The 23,487-nt window shown below is 29.9% G+C and overlaps 1 protein-coding gene across 1 annotated transcript in view; it reads right to left on the bottom strand.

The window, feature by feature from the left end:
* Nucleotides 1-23,487, bottom strand: part of LOC116765227 (cyclic nucleotide-gated cation channel alpha-3) — a 59,816-nt gene that overhangs the window by 21,760 nt on the left and 14,569 nt on the right. Inside the window, exon 3 of the mRNA XM_061526942.1 lies at nucleotides 3,468-3,597. Coding sequence (XP_061382926.1) covers nucleotides 3,468-3,595 — 128 coding nt within the window. The 5' untranslated portion in view covers nucleotides 3,596-3,597. The remainder of the gene's footprint in view (nucleotides 1-3,467; nucleotides 3,598-23,487) is intronic.

The following is a 23,487-nucleotide window of genomic DNA, read 5'->3' on the forward strand; positions in this document are numbered from 1 at the left end:
AAAGAGTTACAGTGACTTTTAATAGGTTTTTTATTATAACATAAAATATTAATTGGAAATAAAATTAATTTCTAAAACATTCTTAGGTACATATTTTTAGTTTTGGTTATATATATATCTAGGATACCAGCAATATTGGGAACATAAACAACTGAGAATGATGAGACTATGATATAACTGGGAAGGACATTTTCTTATTTGTTGCAACGTGCCGTGAAAATATGTATTCAGCTCACAAGTAAAGGAATCATAAAAAAATAAGTCTACCGGAGAATTGCACGAGCAAACTTTAAAAATTGGTTTTCCAAGTGCATCGTGGAGCGAGGGGCAAAGAACCTTATTTTTCGAGAAGCAGTCGTTCCGTAAAACGATATATAAAATGATGAAATCTTTGTTATTTAAGCGATGTTGTGACACTCGCTCAATACTACATCAATGTTACCGCCACACTAAAAGTAAAAATTTCGACTGGACCGATATTCATTCCTATCGAATGATAGTTTCGCCTGACTTGTAATATCACTTGAAAGTCCTTTACGATGTAGTGTTGATTGGCGGCTTTTTATCTATAAAAGCAACAGCCCATTGAATCAACCCTCATGATTAAAGCCCTCGCTAGAGGAGGGCCCTTGCCATCTAAGGCAAACAAGAGACAGACTCTCGAACCTCTTCACAGCTGACTTAATGGCACACCGCAGTTCAGACACGAATCGTTAAGAAAATTTATTTTCACGAAAAGGCCCATATTATTTTTATGTGGCATTTTATAGGTGATTACTTAAACGAAAAATAAATTATGAAGGAAATATGATAGATAGTTATTATTATCGACGTGAGCCTTCTGTTTCAGGTGTATAAAATGATGAGAAATTCACTTATAAGCTTGCTATATTTTGATACATAGATATACACAAGTGATCCATGATTGGCAAAACAATAGCAGACGGGTAATACATCACAACTTTAGAATATAATCTTAAATGTATCTTCGTTTAATAATTCAACGGGAAATTTTGAAAGCAACTGCAAGTGTGTGATACACGATATATCTCTTTTATCGACAACGACCGCTTGACAGATTCCAGTTTGTGTGATATCAAGTAATATCGCTTTTCCATCTCGTCAAACCCCTCGGGTTAGACGCGTTAACCCGCACACGCTGGCGTATGTGCCTCATTTCTTGTTATAGATATACTCTACTAACAGAATGCTATTTAAAATAATCTAAATATTAAAAACTTGCGTTTAAATTTTTTTTATATATTAAGTACGAACATTATTTTAATTCTATTGATTGAACGGTTTATGAGAATAATAAAATTTTATAACTGTATTTTAATTGCTTATAAAAATATCATTATTTATGTTGTGGACTTAAATATATTTGTAAAATTTTATGGCAAACATAAGTGGATTTATAATAAAATTAAATATATACAAAGTTGCTTAGAAATATCCAAGAACGTGCATCTCACAACTTTGATCATTTGCAATAGAGCGACCTATTCACGAGTTTAAAACTTAGTGCATTGAAAAGGACGAATTTCTCGTCCAGAAAAGTTCCTTTTACCAAAGAAGCCTCCAGGCACGTGTATGGATCCTTGTTGCCTTATATAAAGATTTAATGTACGGAAAAAAGAAAGCCTTTTCTGACGTAATGTGTACAAATAAAGGACATGACTACTATTCATTACACGTGTTTTAATTGAACTCGCAGTACAAGAGTTTAATTTCTCGATTTTAACAATTTTACTATGAATTTATCCTTTACATTAACTAACTCTTAATTTTTTTAATTGGAAAGTGTAACTTAGGTAATTTGATATAATTAAGGAAATAAGGAATAAAATAACATAAATAGAAAAAAAAAAACACATAAATAGCTTTAATGTGCGACTTATTAATACAAGTTTTTAATATTTCCTCCCCTTCTTAGTCCTTTACCAAACCATCGTAAATTCTTTGAACGATATAAACATGATAATAACTATAATCCATTACTTGAACTTGTATATTAATAAAATAAATAAAATTTAAGATTATAGTATTTACAAATACGATAACCCTATCAGATGTTAAAATGTTATGTATTTCAAGTGATATGTAGGTGAAATTATAACATGAACACAAAGCCAGGTGTTTATTTTAGGTTCAAAACTAAATTCGAACTCAACGCTAAAGTTTGCTTTTGATCAGAGCGCCTTTCATTTTATGCTAGACTTACGCAACACGATTATCCATAGAGGAGCTTAATATTATTAGTATGAGTACAATTGAGTGTATCCTTCGTGTTTAGACATAATCTGATTCTTAAAGCAATCTTCCGATGTTAGTGTTATGTGTGTTTCTAAGTGATATTTATTGTAGGAAAAAAATTAAGTTCTTTAATTCCGAACTATATTTATAATTTTCTTTTAATAGTAATGTTATTTATTAAACATTTTAAATTAAACTACATTCTTTAATATATTATAAAACTATAGTTTTACTCTTATGACTTATGAATATAATATTTAGATCTGATCGCTTCTAAGTCAATACCATTTTTTATTGTCTTTTTTATTTAAATTGCACTTTAATAATAATTTGGAATATTGTTTATTCGCTTTAGTATAAAATTTTATAGAATTTGTTGTTTTTTAGCCGACGGTTTCTTTTAGTTACTCCTTCAAAGAATAACTGAAAAGCGGAACTGGTGACAAATTGAATACATCGGATTTCTGTACTTCGTCGTAAATCGATGTTGGCATATAACCGATAACTGTGCTCATACTGTCCAATTGGTTTAATGCACTCCTTAGGAAATAAATTTATTTACTTTACGTATATTTTTTTTATGAAGAACATCAAAATTATTTTTTGCTTTGGAAGTTATAAAAGAAACATTTATTTGATCGAAGATATCAGTCATACAGGCATCGCGATATCCCAGGTAGTCACGACACGTATGTTCACAAACACTTCTAAAAAATTAGGTTAGGTCAATCATATATAGACAGAGATACATAAAAGTAGAAAACAGAACCACATTTCTCAGTCTGCTGAAAAGTTTCTTCATATTATCCTTTAGATTGCACAAATTTTAACAAAGTATGTGTAAGCAGTTAGAGCCACCAGCTAGTAATTTCGCAAGTTGTAAGTTAGATAATGTGTCAACTCTTAGCAAAATTAATTTGCTTTAATTAGTTGAAACAGCTTTGTTGTAAAATAATGTGAGCAATTTATTATATACAAGATAATATAAGTCCAATTCACATATAATTATAGTTTGTTGTCACTATAGCAGAAAATATAATAGTCACAGTAACTTGTTACATAATTGTTTTGTTCATCAACAGCAGCAAAAGTTAAGTTAGGCTAGGTAATTATAAAATTCCCGTTGCCAGGGGAGGTATTCTTGTTTCTGCAAGCGCAATGAGTGGTGAAATCAAAATATTTAAGTGAGCTATGAGGTGAAATTAATGTACCTAGCTTTGTGTGAGCGTCTGGAACGCGAGGAGAGGTCTAGCTCGCTGGCGGCGGAACAAGCTGTGCCGGGTTGCAGGGAACCACGCGACCCGCCCAGCCGCCGCGAGCCGAGCCGGCACGTCATCATTTCTGGAACAAATTATTATATTTATAATTCCTAGTTAAGTAGTAGTCACTGCATTTAAAGTTGCTAGTACAATGCATAAGATTGATTTTTTATAAAACCAAGATTAATAAAGCTGTATAACCAGTGAACCATTTCCAACTATTATTGTACAAAGTTTCATTAAGAACCCTCAATTAGTTTCAAAGGTTATAATGAAGAAATAACCGAACAGAAATGTCTTATTAGCTCCCAACTTCTTTTCTATATGTAATAACATATGGTTTATATTTAAATACCTTTGACTCGAATGAAAATATTTTTTTCAATATTTTCGTTAATGACGTCAGAAAAACAGAATATTTATTTTTTATTAGTATTACCAGTTTGCAAATATTATAACAGTCAAATTATCAATTTTTCAATTTAATGTTATATTATTCGAAGGGTCAAATAACATTGGGTACTGAAATAAATGATGTATAAAATAAAAATTTAAATGCCTTATTTGGAGTATCGAGCCTTTTTGAACAGTGAAACTTGACTTTTTTATATCATTAAAAATTATTAATTTTATTCATTAATTTGTCTGATTTTAAAAAGTGGATATTTCTATGTGTAAAAAAATAGTATTTTTACCTTTGTTCACTTACCAATCTACCGAGTATCCTGTATACACATTCAACAAAATTGTACAAACAAGAACACCAAAAACTCGTCTCGTAAGAACGATCGAATAAAAAGAAAACAATCGAGACAATGAAAGTAAGCCATCTTGTGAGGCAAATAAAATGAATAAATCGAATAAAGCCTATTCTTGGCCCGTCTCTTTTTATAAACCGTCGTCCACAATTTTGTTCATTGAGTCTCCCACTCCCCCAAAGTTCCGGTCCAAATTACAAGGTTGAAAGAAACTCCCTCTTGCCCCACTGAGATATAAAAAGTGAAAATAAAAATTGGTGCAATCAACAAACCACGGCTAACTGCGAATAGAATATTTTATAAATTTCAGAAACTTTAAGTATTCTTGGGCCAAACCACTTCATTTGTTCGAAAAAATTTTGAATATTTTTGCACTCACTGTTCATTATACTGGAATTTATTGATTTATTTGATATTTAACTTTCAAAGTGGTTGAAAGACTTCAGTCAACTTTAAAATCATAGTCTTACGCAACCTACAACAGGAAATATAGCCAGATAGTTATCGGTGAGGTATACGATAAAATTCTATGCATGTATTTAAAAAAAAAACACACACACACAAAACAGAGATTTTGAAACCGTAGTAGTATTACGTGGGTGAGGAGAATAGTACATGTGTTAATAAAAACGTTGTTTCAGTAGCAGGCTGTTTCTGTAAATTTTAATGAGATACGTTACGTCGCAGTGCGGGTGAGGCTACCATCCTGCTTATCATACGATATTGATGCATTTGGATGAACAGATTGAATCGTTGGATTTAAGGTGATTCGTCGATGACCATCCCCGAATGCAAAACTGGTTTGGGATTCTGTGTTTATATAAAGAAAAACTGTAACTATAATGCTTATTACAAACAATTACCCTTTAAACGTTCTGTATTTTTTTATTTCCTTGTTGATATCTGCATATTTTGTTAAATAATTTTACACATTCGATGATGAATTAATATATAAATTTAAAACTACTTTAACTATTCTGATAACGTCTTTTACATGTTTTTGTTTCTTCCAGTTTTTTTTTAGTATCTTCAGTATGCTTACCTGGAGTATGCTCTTTCATACATACGAAGGCTCAACAGTTTTTCATTGACTCAGAAAAGGGAAAAATTTAATGCGTGGTGTGATGATTCAAACTTAAATAAAATTTTACAATAAGTGAACATTACGGACTTGAAAAGTACAAAGATATTAGGGATATATGTTGTTTCCTTAGTGTAACTTAATAAAAGATTTCAAAGCTAACTTAATTGAATGACTCAAATATAATATATGAAGTGTTTGTAATGTTTGTTAAAATATATATATAATAAACACCATGGAGCTATTTAAACTCAAAAAACCAATTCTAAATGTCTAAACATTTTTTCTCAATGATTTTCAAACTATGTCTGTAGCATGAAGTTAGACGGAGGTAAAAAAATATACATTTACCTAAACACCGGAATACGTGCAGTTCATTGAACATGTCTTTAGATAAAGTCAAAGCAATAGAAAAGGTATTGTGGGTGAGAGCATTGTTTTACTTGCTCCTAAAGAAATTTACGTGATATGATGTGGAAATATCGAGTAAGGCAACTGTTGAGCCACTGACGAGACAAGCCATTACACTCTATGAATGACTTGACTTTTCACTACAGAGTGCTTTCTCATGTGTCTTACAATGTCAAACACAAATTTTCTTTAAAACTTACATTTTATTATTTCTTCTTTTTTTCTATGAGGCGGTAAACGACCACAGTATATCTGATAATTGGCATTGATCTACTGATTAGGGTGGATCTGTGCACTGGTTTAAGAATGGAAAAGGTCTTACAAAAGGTAAGAGACCAATAAGGAACAAAGTAGTGATGACGAGCGGCACTCTCGACAATCAAAGACAGCTGTAATACTCAATTCAGTTGATACTCTATTAGATTGACATGTACGTAGGAACAAACACAGATACAGTATGTTTTGTTAATGAAATCAAGTTTACACAAAAATATACATTCATAACAATCCATTAATAAAATGATGGCGTAAATGAAAAATTGTTATGATTTTAATTTAAACCATTATTTACTATTATAATTCGACGTTAATTAATATTTGCAATAAATTTTTTGGTGTAAATGTTATGAAATAAAGTTATATATTATTTTTAAATAGCATCATCAATTACGTATTTGTTTTTCCAACCAATGATTCTAGAACTGTATTTTGCTTGTAGATAATTAATTGATTTCTATCAATTATCACTCTTATTATTATTTACAACACGCAACTTTGAATGTTATCGAATTGAAAATTTGTTACATTTAAATAATAAAAAAACACGATGAAAAGTATTCGTATAAACAGTTATATGTTTTCTTTGATTTAAAAAATAGACATACTTTGAGTGTATGAAAATAGAATGTTTTTGATATGAAAATCTAATTAATCACTAATCTATTTTCCTTCGATGTATGAATTATTATTTATGTGAGCGTAGCGCTCAATCAATCTTATACGTACTCTGTAATATGTCGCTACATGTACGTTATATGTCCTTTGTATAATTACTTTGAACGCTGATCAAATTTCACGCCGTTAAAGTTTACTCACCTCTTCATTAATGTATGTAAGTAATTTTCTTTGATATTCTCATTTACGACTCGATTATAATAGACAGAATTATTAATACCGTAATGAAGTCAGTTTAATAAATCAAAGAACCAGCAATAGTAATAATATTTTAAGTTATAGCTTAGATTGTTAAGATAATTTTTACAGTGAGAAGAGCAAAATTAATTGTATCGGTTGTGTATATAAGCACGCTTCGAGTGCCGAAAGCCGAGTTAATGTTATGGGGAACCTTTAGCAGTTGGGGTGAACTATAAGTAATATTTATTTCATAGTTTAAGTATTATACTGCTAATGGCTGGGTTTAGTTGTTCTAAAATTTATTGAAAATTTAAATCTTTAGGATATATTTATTATATTAAACATAATTACTAGATTTTCATTTGTTTAAGACAAAATCTGACTGTCTTTGTTACAACGACTTTATATAATTTTATAGCCGTTTCTAAATATAACAAGATTCTTAATTTTATTATACTATACTTTTAATGAAATAACTTTATTCAGATTCCTCCTATATATATACATTATAAATTTGCTGATATTCCTTTAAATCTCTACATAATTAGATTTCCTTTTAAATTATATTTTCAATATTTTTATAATTAAAGGTAATATTATCCAGATCGTCTCTATAGTTCTGTCCGGAGTCAAGCCGCACTGCGTCGTCGCATATCATTTGAACGATACAGGGGTTCTAATAAAGTGACCTTATTCAATTAGACTAAGATTATCTGGTTTAGATGCAATATATATCAAAAATTCTTCTAAAAGACAACCGTAATTCTATTACTCACAGCATACTTTCCATGTTATATTTAAAAGTATAACTTATTTATACGAACCTGACGTACTGTTATACGAGGATCAGGCGAGACAAGTATGAATGCTCACAGTGCTGGAAATAGGTAAAAATAATTTTCACTTGTATTCCATGAACCCTGACAATACCGCATTCACAAAACGAATTTATTTCGTATCCTGGGTTTGTGTTGCGAGCGAGCGGTTTGAGTGCGGTCAGTATAACTTTTGAATGAATTTATTTAATTATGCCCGATATAATTTTGTTGCAATAATTAAAATTTCCTTATAGGTATAAATAAAAATTACGTAACATTTCATTATTTTGTTGAATGAGATATTTGTGTGATAATTTTGATATATAACTCATGTTAATTAAGCTCTGGATGTAATGGAAATACATTTTTTATTAACTTATATTTAAAAAAATTAAGGCATTCCAACGTTTACTTTTACTATTACTATTTTGAATGCGATCTATAGTGTATATTACTCGTTAAAATATTAGAAACGTGTGATGTTTGTTAAACATACCTATATTTTTTATGAATATACTTTATTAATTTATTATATAAGCTAATAAAGTCTAACGAAGTAATAAATTGTAGATATAAGGTTTCATTTAGTCGTGTCAGCTGAGTCTGCGGACATAGGAAATAAATAGTTAGCATATATACTTCTCAGTTTTTGTACGTAAAATACGTACGTAAATTTCTACGAAGTAACGTGAAACTGAAGAGCATAAAAACCTTTATAACAAAATTCCCACATCAATTTAAATACAGAAGGTATCATGTGTAAAAGTAGTGAAAAGGATGACTACATTTTATGTTTATTTCGGGTTATCCCTGTTTGTTATCATATTACCGAAATTGCACAATAAAGAACATAACATATTTTATAAAGTGAAAGAAGATAAATTACTTTGCTACATATGAACATCTTGGAGCACAACACAAAAACCATTAACGAAATTACATTTTTTCTGAACGCTATAATTATATTTATATTGAATCGGATTTCATAGTAGAATGAAGTTTTTATCAGGCATTTTTTTATTATTGTAAATTACGACAGGGAATTTAACCTTTACTAAGAATATTATTATGTATGGGTTATTGTTTATTTGAAATAAATTAATTATCATTCGATACGGTGATATAATTCCGGGGGCTTTCTCTCCCGGAGTTTCCCTTTAGCCTGTTAAAGAGACTGCTGCGTAGATGATTTATGTCGGTTCCTTATACCATTTTCCCTAATTACTTAGATGTGCTTTCCCCTAGTTAAGATTTGTGGCTCACTGTTTCATAATTGTTTAGTTATATAAAAATATACTATGTTTAATTATAGAGCTTTTTATTGATTATTTTTTTAATAGAATTGTATTTTCTTTTTATTTATTGTGTAAAAAAGACCCACGTAGTGTATGTATGTACACATTTATAATTTTTTAAGATAAGTCAATCGTGAGAGAATATTAAAAAGCTTTCGCTTGAATTAGTATTTTGATCACTTCCATTTAAGAGTTCACTTTCTATTTTACTTGATTGTTTCCTTTTAGTTTTGATTTCGTACAAGTCATCTTTTAATCATTTATATTCATTCAGGAATACTTGATTAACTCTTATTGGACTATTTTCTTAAAACAAATCACTGTTTACATTATCCTTTTGTAAACGAATCAGAGATCATTTATCTCCCAGAGCACAGTTACATCACTTGCAGAATTCTTTTATTTCATTTGTATGTATAGATATGTTAAGCTCCCCACACAGTTTTTGTTAATATTCTTTCAACTTGTCTCATCATAATTATATTTCGTTTTATAGTTTTAATTTAAAATCATACTAGACATGCAAATATACATATATCTTAATGTTCACGTTCATAATTTAAGTGGAATCCAATTTAAAGGTCGTCCAATATTTTAAAAATGTATAAAGCTTTTTACTAAAGAGCTTTGGCAACTAAACCAATTACCCCGCCATGATACTGCGTTATGCACGGGCTTAGCTGCCAATGACTTACGCAGAAAATACTTTATTAAGCAAATTTAATGTATTTTATTTTTTCCGCCAGTTCAGGCTAATTTCGAAAACTACTTAAACAGTTTTCTTGGAAATGTTTGAAATTTTAACTTAACTTAGTCGAATATTTAGTTTGTGTTTTAGAAGAATTAAAAAAATTATGTGTACTTTAATAATTTTTGTACATATTATTCGATATTGTATATACATTTAATAAAGACACGGTATAAAAAGAAGCAAATGCATATTAAAACAGACTATTCCGGAAATGTTATAGAATTACAACTTCAAACATTTCTAAAATATGAAATAAGAAAAATTCGTTGCTTCAAAGAAATTCTATTTACACAAAAACAAAGTTATCTAATACAAATTGGTAGTCTGCATATAAGCAAATCCTTTGTATTGCTGATACCTGAAATAAGACTAAAAAAATTAAGAAAGTAATTATATTTTATATTTAAATATATATTATAATAGATTTAAAACTTTTGTAACAAATAATAAAATATAAATGAAAAATGCTACATGGTTGCTGGAAAGACCAGATTCAATTTGCATCTAGAATTAGTCTCTTCGGAGAGCAATTTAGAGTAAAGGTATTATATTATTAAAGCCTATATGAAAAGCTGTAAAACAATATTTGATTAGTAATTTGTCAGCTAAGTACCGACGACAGTGTAATTCTTTTAACAGCATCCACTACTACAAAAAATATACTATGTTTAAAGACATTTCAATTCACTATGAGATAATTGGTGATACATTAATTAGAAACTATTAATATTAAATAAAACATAAATTGCATGAAACACAAGCAAATAAAACCTTCTTCGTATTCAATAAAGTCCGGTTCAAACGACTCATTCATTACAGGAGCAAAGATCGCGCCACTTAATTACTTCTGCCTTACCATTCGCTCGGTAAAATAACAAAATGGAAGCAATAATTGACAGTATCATCTAAACGTGCTATGCTTAACAATTAAATATTTGGTTGACTCAAAAATAAAATAAATATGGAAGAGGAATAAATGGGATGAATATCTATTCTCATTGTCTTAATGAATTTTCATTAAAATGTTTTGTATGTTCGAGCAAAATAATGATAAGAAAATGAAACGAAAGAATGAAATTAAATAAGGACCGATCAAAACCATGTCGCATCAATATTTCATTCAAACTATTATTAATATTCAAATCTAATATAATATTTGCTCGTTATGTATTAAAAATACTAACTAATTATAATAGGGAAGTAAAGATCATAAAAGTAAGATAATAACGTTGATACAGAAGTCGTGGCGTGGCTCAAAACGTAATTTTAGGTAAAGTTTTGGTTCAGTACGTGTCTTGGCTACTGCTCAATATAATGAAGTTTCCGTTACTAACAACAGGGCGACATGACTTGAATTTTTATAACACTTATAATGGAAAAGTAAATTCGATTAAAATCCTAAAATTTCTACAAAATATATATCAAGTATTATATAACTAATATTATAAAGTTAAATCTCATATCGTTTTTTATTAGAGAAGCGTAATATTTTTTTTTATTAATATTTCGATATTCAGGAGAGTTTCATTTAAAATACGATATAAGATATATTAATTACATATTACCTCAGTAGACTATAACGTCACTATTACGTCATAAATTTTCAGAAGCATAAATATATTTCTTAATTTAATAAAAAAAAGTGTAGCTCCAACCGGGCTGGTGATTTAATTATTTCTAATAAATAATTTTGTGACACTTTTGAGCTCATGATCGATGTTGAAAATATTAAAACTCATCTCACGGAGATGACGCGCTAATCAATTTTCTCTTAAATTAAAGAAAGTTACGACGATAGATTAAATTAATAGATAGCCCTACTTCGTTTGTGACGCTCTAATAGAATCATATCAGACATTAAATTCTCGGATACCAACTTGGGTCATAATTACTTTTTCTTGAACAGAAATAATATACTTCTCCAAGAGAATTCAACAAGTACTTCTCTTACTAAACGGAATATATGAATGTCAATAATTATAAAAAACTAAGTTCATTTACTTGTAAATTAATAAAATTATCCTAGCTGCTTCTCTACCTCAAATATTCCCAGTGAAAGACTTGAGGCGCGTTTCTAGAGTCGGTCAAGAAAATGCACTCATTTTATTTAGGAAATGAGAATTCCCATTTTATTATGGAATATTAATATGCATTGTTGTATAATAGTTATTTTACTGCTCTTTTCTATTTATGGAGTTTCCTCCATTTAAAATATCTTATTAAAAATTGTACAGAATAATTATCTATTCGTTTTTAATATTCATATCGTTGTTGAACAATAAGGTACAGACAGAATACTGTTGTGCACCCTAATAAGATATAACAACTGTCATATATGGACACCTGTAGTTAATGTTTAGGTTTATAGTCGTCTATAATAGGAATAAACGGTAATAGAAATGAACAGTGGGATTGAGAAAAAAAACGGGATTACAATTTCGTATTAAAGAAGGTATAAAAATGGGTCCTAGTTATAATCTAGACTAGGAGGTACTGTCGATAAAATGTAATTCTTGTAAATAATAACTCGTAATAAATTGCTAAAATCATATAAAACTTATACTCTATTGATATTACTATAGTATTTAAGTAAAAACCTTCAATAATCACAGCTGTTAATGAGTAGTAACAAGTCAGTTGTGAGAGAAACTTACTAATGGAACGATTACGTGTCTCGGGCATTAGTGAATTTTCTTTTATGGTTTCTGTTCAGAATATATTATTTTACTTGGAAATTATGGAGTAAATTATATAAAGCGACTATTACCAGCCAGGCAGCTGCAGATTGAATTGGACGTACACTAAATTAATACAAGTACTATGTGTACGTTAATGCAATGCAGGAGTTATAACGCTGAAACATCGTTTTCAATTTCCACGTGAGTAGATAATGTTAAAATAGGAAAAAATATATATTGAAAAGGTAAAACAGAATATTTAATTAGGGTATTAGTTAATATAAAGATAAATGAGAAAGTGAAAGGTTTAATTCTATACTCCTCTATTCATAACATGATCTTTATGAAATTTGTAATATTTGTATGGTGTTTGTAGTACAGGGAAAGTTTAAAAGGAGTTCTCCTTTAAGTTTCTATATTATACAGAGCATGGACAACAGTCATACTATTTTAATGCATATCAAAATAGTTGTTAGTAATTTCACATGGAAGTTCACTAATAACTAAAGTGATTATGACAATAAAGGAAACAATTCTACATAAAAAATAAATGTAAAACCAGTGGGCAAAGTACTATATAGGTATCCGTAGAGTTAATAAATAACGAGTAAGTTCTATAAAAATATAAAAGGTATCGAGTTTAAAGTATTAAAGATTCGAGCAGGTGCATTGGCGATAATTCATATCAATTCAATTGAAGTTTTCCACCCTCAGTGTTGGCACCGATGTCATTTTTAACGCTATTAGAGACGCCTCGGGATAATTAATACATACTCGTACCTAACGTTACTCGAGCACTGAAATATAAATTATATAATGTATGTGAAGCTTATATATCCTATAATTATAAATTCAAAAGTGTTAGAAAATTTATATATGAATGTCTGTATTATTCAATGAATTTAAATTTATATAAATAATCCATACACTTCAGTTTAAGATAATAATCATTGTGTTACATTCAGGCATTTCTCTTGTTTACAAGTTCACCAGATAGTGACGTAACAATTTAATATTATATTATCAGCTGAAAAATAAAAAACGCCTCACCCAACGAACACGATGCACCATTTAATTTACCTAACGCTTTGTATACATTGATAAATGGGAACTAAACACCCACAATGTACCTGACAACAATAATACAATGAAATAATGTAGAGCTAATCATAACGTAGCACATGCAGCCTCTACCATAAATATATTACAATGTGTGAAAATTCATAAAATGTTTCGTATTTGAGTTCATTAATTCTGGTGACGTGCGGTTGGCTCAGACAATTTAATTCGCTGCGTTTATAGAGAACGTGTTATTAAAGTGTGTTTTAAAATCCATGTCATATATTTATTTTTGTAGTTTTTATTAAGTCAACATAGTGAGAATGTTTTACTATGACATTACATTAATTTGTTTTATAGTAATACAATCAATAATTCATAATAAAAACATTAAACAATCACTTATTAATTTACTAAAGCTGCGGTGCGCTAAACGATCTATTTTAGCGACTGCCTTGACGAATAATAAATTTATATCGTAAATTATATTTTATTACTTGTTAAATCTTAGCTTTTGTAAAATAAAAATATTCTTTATTTGCAAATTCAATTCAAGAAAGTTTCTTTTGAACATTGTGCTAACCTCAAGTTAGAAGTATTTTTATGTTAGAATAAGAATATTTATGAAAATTCTAGTGACATTTGAAATATTAGGAAAACTTCGGAAATCTAACGAACCTTACGATGACAGATTAAAGGGCTGTTGGAAGCAGCCGATTCTTAACTGTTACACCTGTTACACGATACCATTCCGAACGTCGCGTCTTATTTGCGTACGCTTAAAAATATTTAAACTTAAACTTTGTGTTTTAAAAGTTTTTCATTTGAATCTTATTATGATATTTATGATCATAAAACAAGAAACAAGCTCATTCGAATAGAATGAATACGATTATTTTATACAGAATCCAGGCCTAAAAGAATACAGAAGCGTGTTTTTATATAGGTCAAAATATTTCCACTTCCACTCATTTGAACCGAAATAATGAACCATAAATAGAACATATATATAAAAAAATAAAATAACAAACAGTATTTGATAAGTGAACTTTCGTCCAAGATGTAGATATAAAGCCGGATCATAAGTGATGAAAGTGATTGGATATAATGTTATAAAATGCCAAGTTTAAAATTCACATCTAGCGATTCGAATTTTCACGTCTTTAATATTGTCTTTTATTCTTCAACTCGATTTTCTAATATTGACTTTCACAACACGTGCATTCAATTTGATTTTTATTTCCTTTATAGTGGGAAATATTAAAGCGCTACGTTGCTCTGACGTCAGTGATACTTCTACGTCATGCTTGTGAAGATCGCATATGACAAACGCTATCTGTTACCTATAAAAAAATGGTGTCTTGTTTTATTATTAATGGAAAAAATATATAATTTAGTTTGTTTCCCAACTTTTCACAGCCTGGTATTTGTTCATGACGGAGAGCGAACATAACGTACTACCACAGAATAAATTAATTGTACGCAAACTTTGTTAGATAGTGACCAAAAACAAATGAAAAAAAAATTATTAAATACTTAAAGTGATGAGATCTAAGATTTTCGCGAGTATTCATTTAAATGAAACTAGTATTTTTCGGATTTACTACGCGGATTTTATTATTTAAAAACTACATAATCCCGACGACGACTTTGCAGCAACCGTGATCACGGTTGCTGCAAAGTAACCGAAACGTCGGGATTATGTAGTTTTTAAATAATAAAATCCGCGTAGTAAATCCGAAAAATACTAGTTTCATTTACTTAAAGTGAGTTATGTACATGGTTTTGGTATATTATTTGGTGTATTTTTATCTTATTGGAGATAAGAAGGCTTTTAACTGACAAGGGACATTGTTTATTTGTCGCAACTTCGTCACCAACATAAATAAATAAATAAGGGAAGTGTATTTTCCTTTTGATATCCTTTTGGGACGTCATTTAAATTTAGAGCAGCGAAAGTTCATTATCTTCTGTGGATATTTAAACAATATCATAACTGAAACTTTTTTAGAGGTTAATGTACGTTTAGAGAGCTGTGTGTATTGAAGTTCCGTAAAAGAAAGGAAAACCAAAAAACATTTAGGCTGAAAGCAAGAACATAATCCCTTGTTATTTTATTTTCTGAGTGACAGAGTGTTTATTTCCTCCAAGATCTTCTTATTTTGTCTGACAATCACTGATGGGCTCTCGATAATCTTTATTTTATTTCATAATATATACAATTAATGTTTATATAGTTTAAAAATATGATATAATAATAAAAAAGGGTTTACGAAACGTCTGTTAGAATATGAAAATATATTGAATCTCTCAAAGTGTCACCGGTCAGCAATGTGGGCTCTGCTGATAAAACTCCGACAGGAAACTCGATACTGTCTCGTTCCAAAGTAAAATTACAAATTGACTCCATGTTTTACTTGATAATAGATTCAAAGCTATAGTTAAGACAAATGGAAAAAAATGCTTTTTCATCTTCATATCATGTTTGACTTAAGTTTTGTTTTAAAAAATAAATTATTATACACAAAAGAGTATATTTGAAAAAAATTAACATAATTTCTTTTCTTCACACAGTTACACCTGGCGCATAATGATTTCTTCGAAATAAACAACGCAATTAGTTAAATGTTTACAAAGCACGCCAAACGTGAGGGGAATACCCCTCTATACTCGTCGAGTACAGCTACAAGGGCCACTGGCTGATACTCTGGAATTTTAAAAAGCTTTTTACATTTTTTAAATCCTACTACAGATTAAAAATAACCGTAACAGTATTTTTACACTGTGCCTTTTTTATTAGAAAATTAATTTAAACATAACAAATAATATTAATTAAGTGTTTTGTCTTATTTTTTACAAACAGATTAAAAGTGAGAAGAGCCGCAATGGTGATCCTTAATCTTTTAATGAGATTGCAAATTGTCAATGTGATTAACTCGTTGCTTATATTTTATGTTCTGATTTATTTTCATATCTCCTTCGTTGTTAACAAAAAAATAAATCAGGTATTAGAACTGATTAAGATATAAAACCTTTTTGCGCCTGAGCGTTGCTATCTGCACACGACATTCGGTTTTGGAAATTCAAATACATAGACCTTATCGTATCATCGGGTATACCCCACAAACTGTCAAAGCCAGGGATGTACAATTTATTGATAAAGCCGGGGGTAACGGGCGCGTATTGGAGACATTTAAGGTTCCGTCACGTACTAACACGTAGGCTATCCGAGGCGCCATTATGCTGATTCTCGAACCAATATGAGAGACACGTCTCAGCCTTTAAAGCACACCCGACCCGTATCATAAGAATTAGGTTTTGATACTATCAGTAAACAAATAAATTCAATATTCGTACACTGATTGCGAAGGTATTTTATTGCTTATAAATCTAGGTTTATTACATTTAAATCTATTGGTAACAAAAACTATTATGACTAATAGGTATTCCTATTTGTATCATTAAGTTATACTTTATATGCATTTCTTTGAAAAAATTAAATGTTAATATACATTAATTTAAAATTCTATACTCCTCTCATCATAATAATTGGTTATATTATTTGATTTTTTAAATTTAATGTCCTGAATCGTTCATACTTGTCACATCGATAAGACACGTTTGACATTTTCATATCAGTCACACAAATCCAGAGCGATAAACGGGAACGCGTTAGACACATTCAATTTAATTGACAATGTTAATCACATGTATAGTGTATATCAATCTTAACTCTATAGCGATTCATCCTGTCGTGGTATTATCACGAATGTGAAACTGTAAACTGGCGGCGGAAATTACCGCTGTAATGACATTTGGGTAACGAGATTTCATACAAAAGCCTTTTGATTACTCGCGAATATGGATAAAAAAATGTTTGCCTAAAATGAGATTGTCAACAGCAGTGAAATGTCTTCGGTCATTAGTATGGCAGGGCTTTGTAAGTGAATAATTGGATAAGAAATGTTAACAACAATTATTATAAAGCGGTTAAAATATGTCTTTTGGAACTCGGCAATTTCTTGAAAATAGTGGTAAATTCGCCATAATTGCTAAAAAAAATAACTTGAAAGATGTAAACTAATGAAAATTATGTATCATATTTGTAAATAAATTAGGTATTTTAATCGAAACAGATAAAATATATTAAAATTAAACTCCAAACAAAGAAATAATAGCCCACAAGTAAACACCAGCCCATGACGCTTCTTAGACTATCCTTGTCTATAAACTTATTAAAATTATAATTTACTTTAGTCACTCTTATTCAGTCACGTAAAGACTTGAAGTTTATTATTTTATGTTAATTATGTCGATTTGTTTATGAAATAAATCTTTTAAATTTATTAAATACGTATCATCATCATCATCATCATCATCATCATCAGCCTATCGGAAGCCCACTGCTGAGCATAAGCCTCTTCTCGCATGGAGAAGGTTTGAGCATTAATCGCCACGCTTGCTCAAGGCGGGTTGGCGATTTCAAACTTATAATTTGAAATTATAAGTCCAGGTTTCCTCACGATGTTTTCCTTCCGTATTTCCTTGGAAATAAATACGTATAGTCTTATTTATGCCCAATAAACTGTTTTTAGGGTCTATTCCGCTGAGGGAAATAAAAATTATGAACAAACTTTTAAAGTATTTTAAGACCACATTCAAAAGCTCTGTCTTGGCCGCAATAATAAGATGTGCTGTACGTATGGGGGTAACACGCAGACAATGTGAAGGTATAGCTATCAATAGAGAGAAAGATATTTATGTAATATTTTTAAGAGAAAATGTATATATGTATATAAAGAAATTCCATAAAAAGTATCAGTTGAAATTAACTTTTGCTTATTCCGCGAAGTTTTTACTCTTGGGAGCGGAATGCAAATACATCGATTAGCATTGTACTGTAAACTTTTCACAGTTAAAATAATTTATAATTGGAAAGTCGAGATCCTGGTCCCTTATATCCGTTAATAATATTCATATCCTGCGTACCATAATGAAGAAAGTTAGCTGATTCCACCAGGGTTTGTCTATATAGTTTTCGCAAGTTCATTAGAATAATTTTCACCAATTTTATAAAATGAAATATTCTGTGAATATGTTCAGATAACACTGAAATCCGAGTAGAATATTATTTGTATTTCAATAATAATGGCTTTTAATTTTCACTTTTTTATATACGTTCAAGACGAATTTCTGAACATTTTGATTTTTATATCAATAATAATTAATAAGCCGTGGTGTTCCCAGAGGAAAGGCCCACCTCTCGTGCTAGAGGCATGGGTGTGGATTCTAAGCTTGGCAAGTCCCAATAAGTACCAATGTGATTTTTTCCGAGGTATATGTAGTTTCTAAAAGTATTTAGACACTACTGACAGGCGGTAGAGGAAAACATCGTGAGGAAACCTGGACTTATAATTTAAAATTATAAGTTTTAAATCGCCAATTCACTTGAATAAGCGTGGTGATTAATGCTCTAACCTTCTTCGCGTCAGAAGAGACCATTTCTCAGCAGTGGGCGCCAATAGGCTGATGGTGACGAAAAATTAATTGTAAATAATTTTTCCATGACAGACAGACAGACAGACAGACTTCACGAATTTCCAATATTGAAAGGCATAATTAGAAAATCTTAACTCACTAACTAACTAATGCAATTCATAAATTTCTTAAATTCTCAGTCATTACAATATTTTTCCATAACTTATGTGACGCATTTTTGAATCATCTATTCTTGAGTTACTTACAAACTTATATTAATCAATGAAATAGCAAGATCCATAACACTATTATTTAAATAGTGCTTTAATGTGGATCTTAAAATAAATTAATCAAGAGCTAGGCCCGCCCGCGTAACGTAGATTTACGAGTTACCTCGGATATCCCCCCGTCCGCTACACAACTCATCAATTTGCTCAGGACACACTTGGAATCCTGTTAATTAAACTATGTAACAAAATTAAACCGAAGCAGTATCACACATTCTCATTGCGAGAAAGAATAAAGAATAAAAGACGAATGTTCATATTGTTAATAAAACAAAGTTAATTTTATTAATTTGAAAAAAGGTTAATATTAAACTAAAACTTTTTTTAAGGTCTAAAGCTTGACTACTTAGTCCAATCTTAGAACTAATTACACAATCACAAAGATCAATAGGTTTAAAACAATAAACTCGCCACAGAATTTCGTTATGAAACTTATTTGAGAACAATGACATAATATGGCATTAACGTGTATGATAAGAAGAAATAAAAAGAAAGTTAGTTCCAAAATTGGGTCCGACTAACAAATAGTCATTATTATTTGCTCTTTTATGTCCTTAGATTTTACGTACCTACACAAACCCTACAACGCTTTAGCCTAACTCTGAAGGTGGATCATGGCCACTGAGGCACCACCAATAGATAAATATACACAGTGTTATGACGCCAAAGAAGAAGGCGGTACCTATCGAACTTTTTGGGTATATTATAATACCTATGAGACTGTGGCGGCTGGCTCCGAGGCTGGGCGTGGGCGGCAAGCCGGCCGCACGCAGCGCGCCGCCGCCGCCGCCGCCGCCGCCGCCCAGTGGGCCGCCCTCCAGCGCGCCTGCACCAAACAATACTGTTATAATTCGTTAAATAAAAAACAGCCTATATAATTTCCCAATACTGGGCTCAGGCCTCCATTTCAAATTTGGGAAGGGTTTAGAGCTTATCCCACCTGCCTTAATAAATCCCGCATTGGAACAGTAGCGGCTCAAAATTTCTCCCATGACATACAGGCGCACGGGCCTAAACAAATACAACCATTTGTTTATTTTTCTATCTCGTTAATTTAACTTTTACTTGCAATTTATCCAATGATTACACATAATATTTTATTTATATCCTGTCTATTAAACAAGCAAATTATCAATTGTTTCTTGATTTTGCTTCGACACATACATTAATTATCCCACAGCAACAATACATCACATCGGTGATTATCTAGCTTTTAGTACACGGTTAAACGCAATATATATTGATATTATTACCCTACACAATCCCCCCAGGCTGTGATAATTACTGGATATTAAACAAAAACATATGTTTCAATGTCTGCATGACGTCATATTTAATTTAATTATTTAGTATAACAGTATTGTTTGTTTATAAATTTAGTCCTTAGGTTATTCTTCATTATCTTAAAACTAACAAGTGATATTATTTATAATTCAGGCAGAAGAAGAATGTGAGATTTCAATTATAATTATTTCAGTCATAGTCTGTCATCCAATGAGTTCCTCCTCCCAAATTTACAATTTCCAGATGAATTGTGAACGTTCGGTACTGAAATTTGGGAAAAGGAGTATTTAGAAGATCGTGATAGTTGCTAGCTTTTTTTTCAATGAGTTTATTAAATTCTCGTTACTGATAATGTATAATTAATTTACATTACATTATATTGGATAATATACTTACTTGATTGTTTCGACACCAAGAATTTTGAGCGCTCTTAAATAAAAAGAATGTGTTGATTTAAATTAAAAATGTAATATATTGTTGGAATTTACTTAAATAATTAAATATATGAAATTTATTTGAATATAGCACATAAAATATCTTAGAAAAATATACCAATCGCTGTTTTAATAATAAAGTTAAATGTACTCGTAGGCTGTTCTCTTTGTTCAAATTTTGAAATATATAGCCAAAAAGAACAAATGACATACTCGTATGTTACTAGCAACACAGAACTGAACGTTTCATTGACAGATCGGGGTCGTAATACAATTTAACAGATATTGGATAGCTGTAGACGTATTTTAGCAACTGCTTTTATTTATTTCTTTCTCTCCTTTATGCCTACCGTGATTTTACAGAACATTTTTTCACATATGTATGTAGGAAAGAAATTTTTTCATACACGTATTTGAATTGTTAATTTGACAGACATCTTATTGATGTAAAGTAATATTTCAGCCTAAAAGTATCTTGTTACATTCATTATTCTAGATCGGACCAAATTCATGTTGTTCAATCGATGCAATTAGTACATGATAAGATATTTATACAAAAATAAACAATGAAAAACATACAACATTAAAATATCTTCATATTTAAAATGAAGCAGTTGATTAAAGTGTTATTAACTAGTGAATCCATATACAATTGGTGGCAAATGGATGTCATTACTTTTATTATTAATTTTGACAATTAGTGTATTTGTAAATGTGAAAATAAACGAACTGACAATAGTAATTAAAATAGAATGTAGCTTTTGTGTTGTTTAAATGTTTTTATTTGATAATATATATGACTGTATTATAATTATTTTTGTAAGATTTTAATAAAACATATTCAAGTTATATAAGGTGACGAATAAAATGTTTTAAATTTTGCGTCACTAACACATCCTTTTAGAAAATTTTAAACATAACCTGTGAAACGGTTTAAGCGAACGTGATCAAATTTCATGATTCTTTAAAAAAAAAATCTCAATATTAATTATAATCGAATAGAAAAATAAATATGCTATGCGGGGAAAATAAATACACCTTATCATAAATTATATTGGGCAAATTTTCCTATGATAAATAGGCCATGTTGCGTTGGCCGTATATTCTATACATTTTCACGGCAGCCTGCCAAACAGCGGTGGCAAAAATAGGACAGGAAATTGATTGGTCCTTTCAATTTACAATAACATGATAAGGGCTCAGGATACGACACACACTTGGAGGTGCGTTAACATCGAGGACCAAGGGGGGAAAAGCCTCATCTCCTTGCTTTAAACATCGTTATGTTTTTTTGATTGTCACATAAATATTCTACACTTTGATGTCATCAACGTCTTATGTTTTACTTGAGAATATTCAAATTAATTATCAATAAAAGTTTGTATTTGGTAAATAACAAATTATTCATGTATTATAATGAATTCCAATGCACAGTTTATGCAAAAACGTGAGATTATGTCATTACATATAACTAACTAAATAATAATTTTAACTGAAATCAGGTAATGTGTTGTAAAACTTATGTTAAAATTTGTTTGATATCCTGATTTCTTATATTAAGTTTTTAAATTAAGCCAACATTGCCTCAACACTGGAGAACACGTGCTTCTGTTAGTATTTATCAAATTATTCCTACGCTTTTTAAATTACAGAAAAATATATACCACGATGTTATATTAAAAGTTTATATGTTTTTTTTAAAGTCAATTTTATAAAATGGAGAATATGTCTTAATATTTTCACTAATGTCTTTGTATGGAATAGAAAAATTAACATAAATGACATTATAAATTGTATAATAAACATAATTGTAGAATTCGTATAGATCAGTATCGGACAATTGAATCAAAGTTAGATATCGGCTTTTATTATAGATCTACATCTAGTTTAGGCACTTTTCCAAGTCATAGATCGAAGAAAATTCAATTCGGCAATCATTGATTGAAGTAGATACTTCATTTAGATATTTATATTAAAAATAAATAGAAAATTTAAGATATATTAAAATTTAAAATAAGACTTTTTAAAAAAAAAAATTCTTCTATAATTTCATTGCTATATCATTGAAAGTTCTTATAAAAAAATCACGTAAAGTCTATATTTATACTGAAAGTAATTCTTTAATGCACATTTCGCTGGAGATATCCTCGAAAAGTTATTCATATATAATAAAAATGTATTTAAATGTGTATTATAAAATTAATTGAAAGATACCGATGTATCGTCTCTTGTCTTAAGTTACAAACCCGCCGCAACTTAGTAGAAGAAAGGCACCCTTGCTAGCGTCGTAATGGAGCTTAGCGGGTGATTGAACTGTAGGTCAAAGTTCTCAACTCGATACTCAATCGCCTAGAAAAAGCACTTGGAAAATCTTAGAACGGTAGAAAGAGAAATAAAACTTTGCAGATGATACCCTCTATAAGTGAATAATTGATAGACTTTTCAAACAATTTCAAAGTAAACACTCAGCCTTTTTTAACTTTATTTACATAAAAATTTTGAAC

Source organism: Danaus plexippus, assembly GCF_018135715.1.
Source record: "Danaus plexippus chromosome 3 unlocalized genomic scaffold, MEX_DaPlex mxdp_30, whole genome shotgun sequence".
Taxonomy (NCBI): domain Eukaryota; kingdom Metazoa; phylum Arthropoda; class Insecta; order Lepidoptera; family Nymphalidae; genus Danaus; species Danaus plexippus.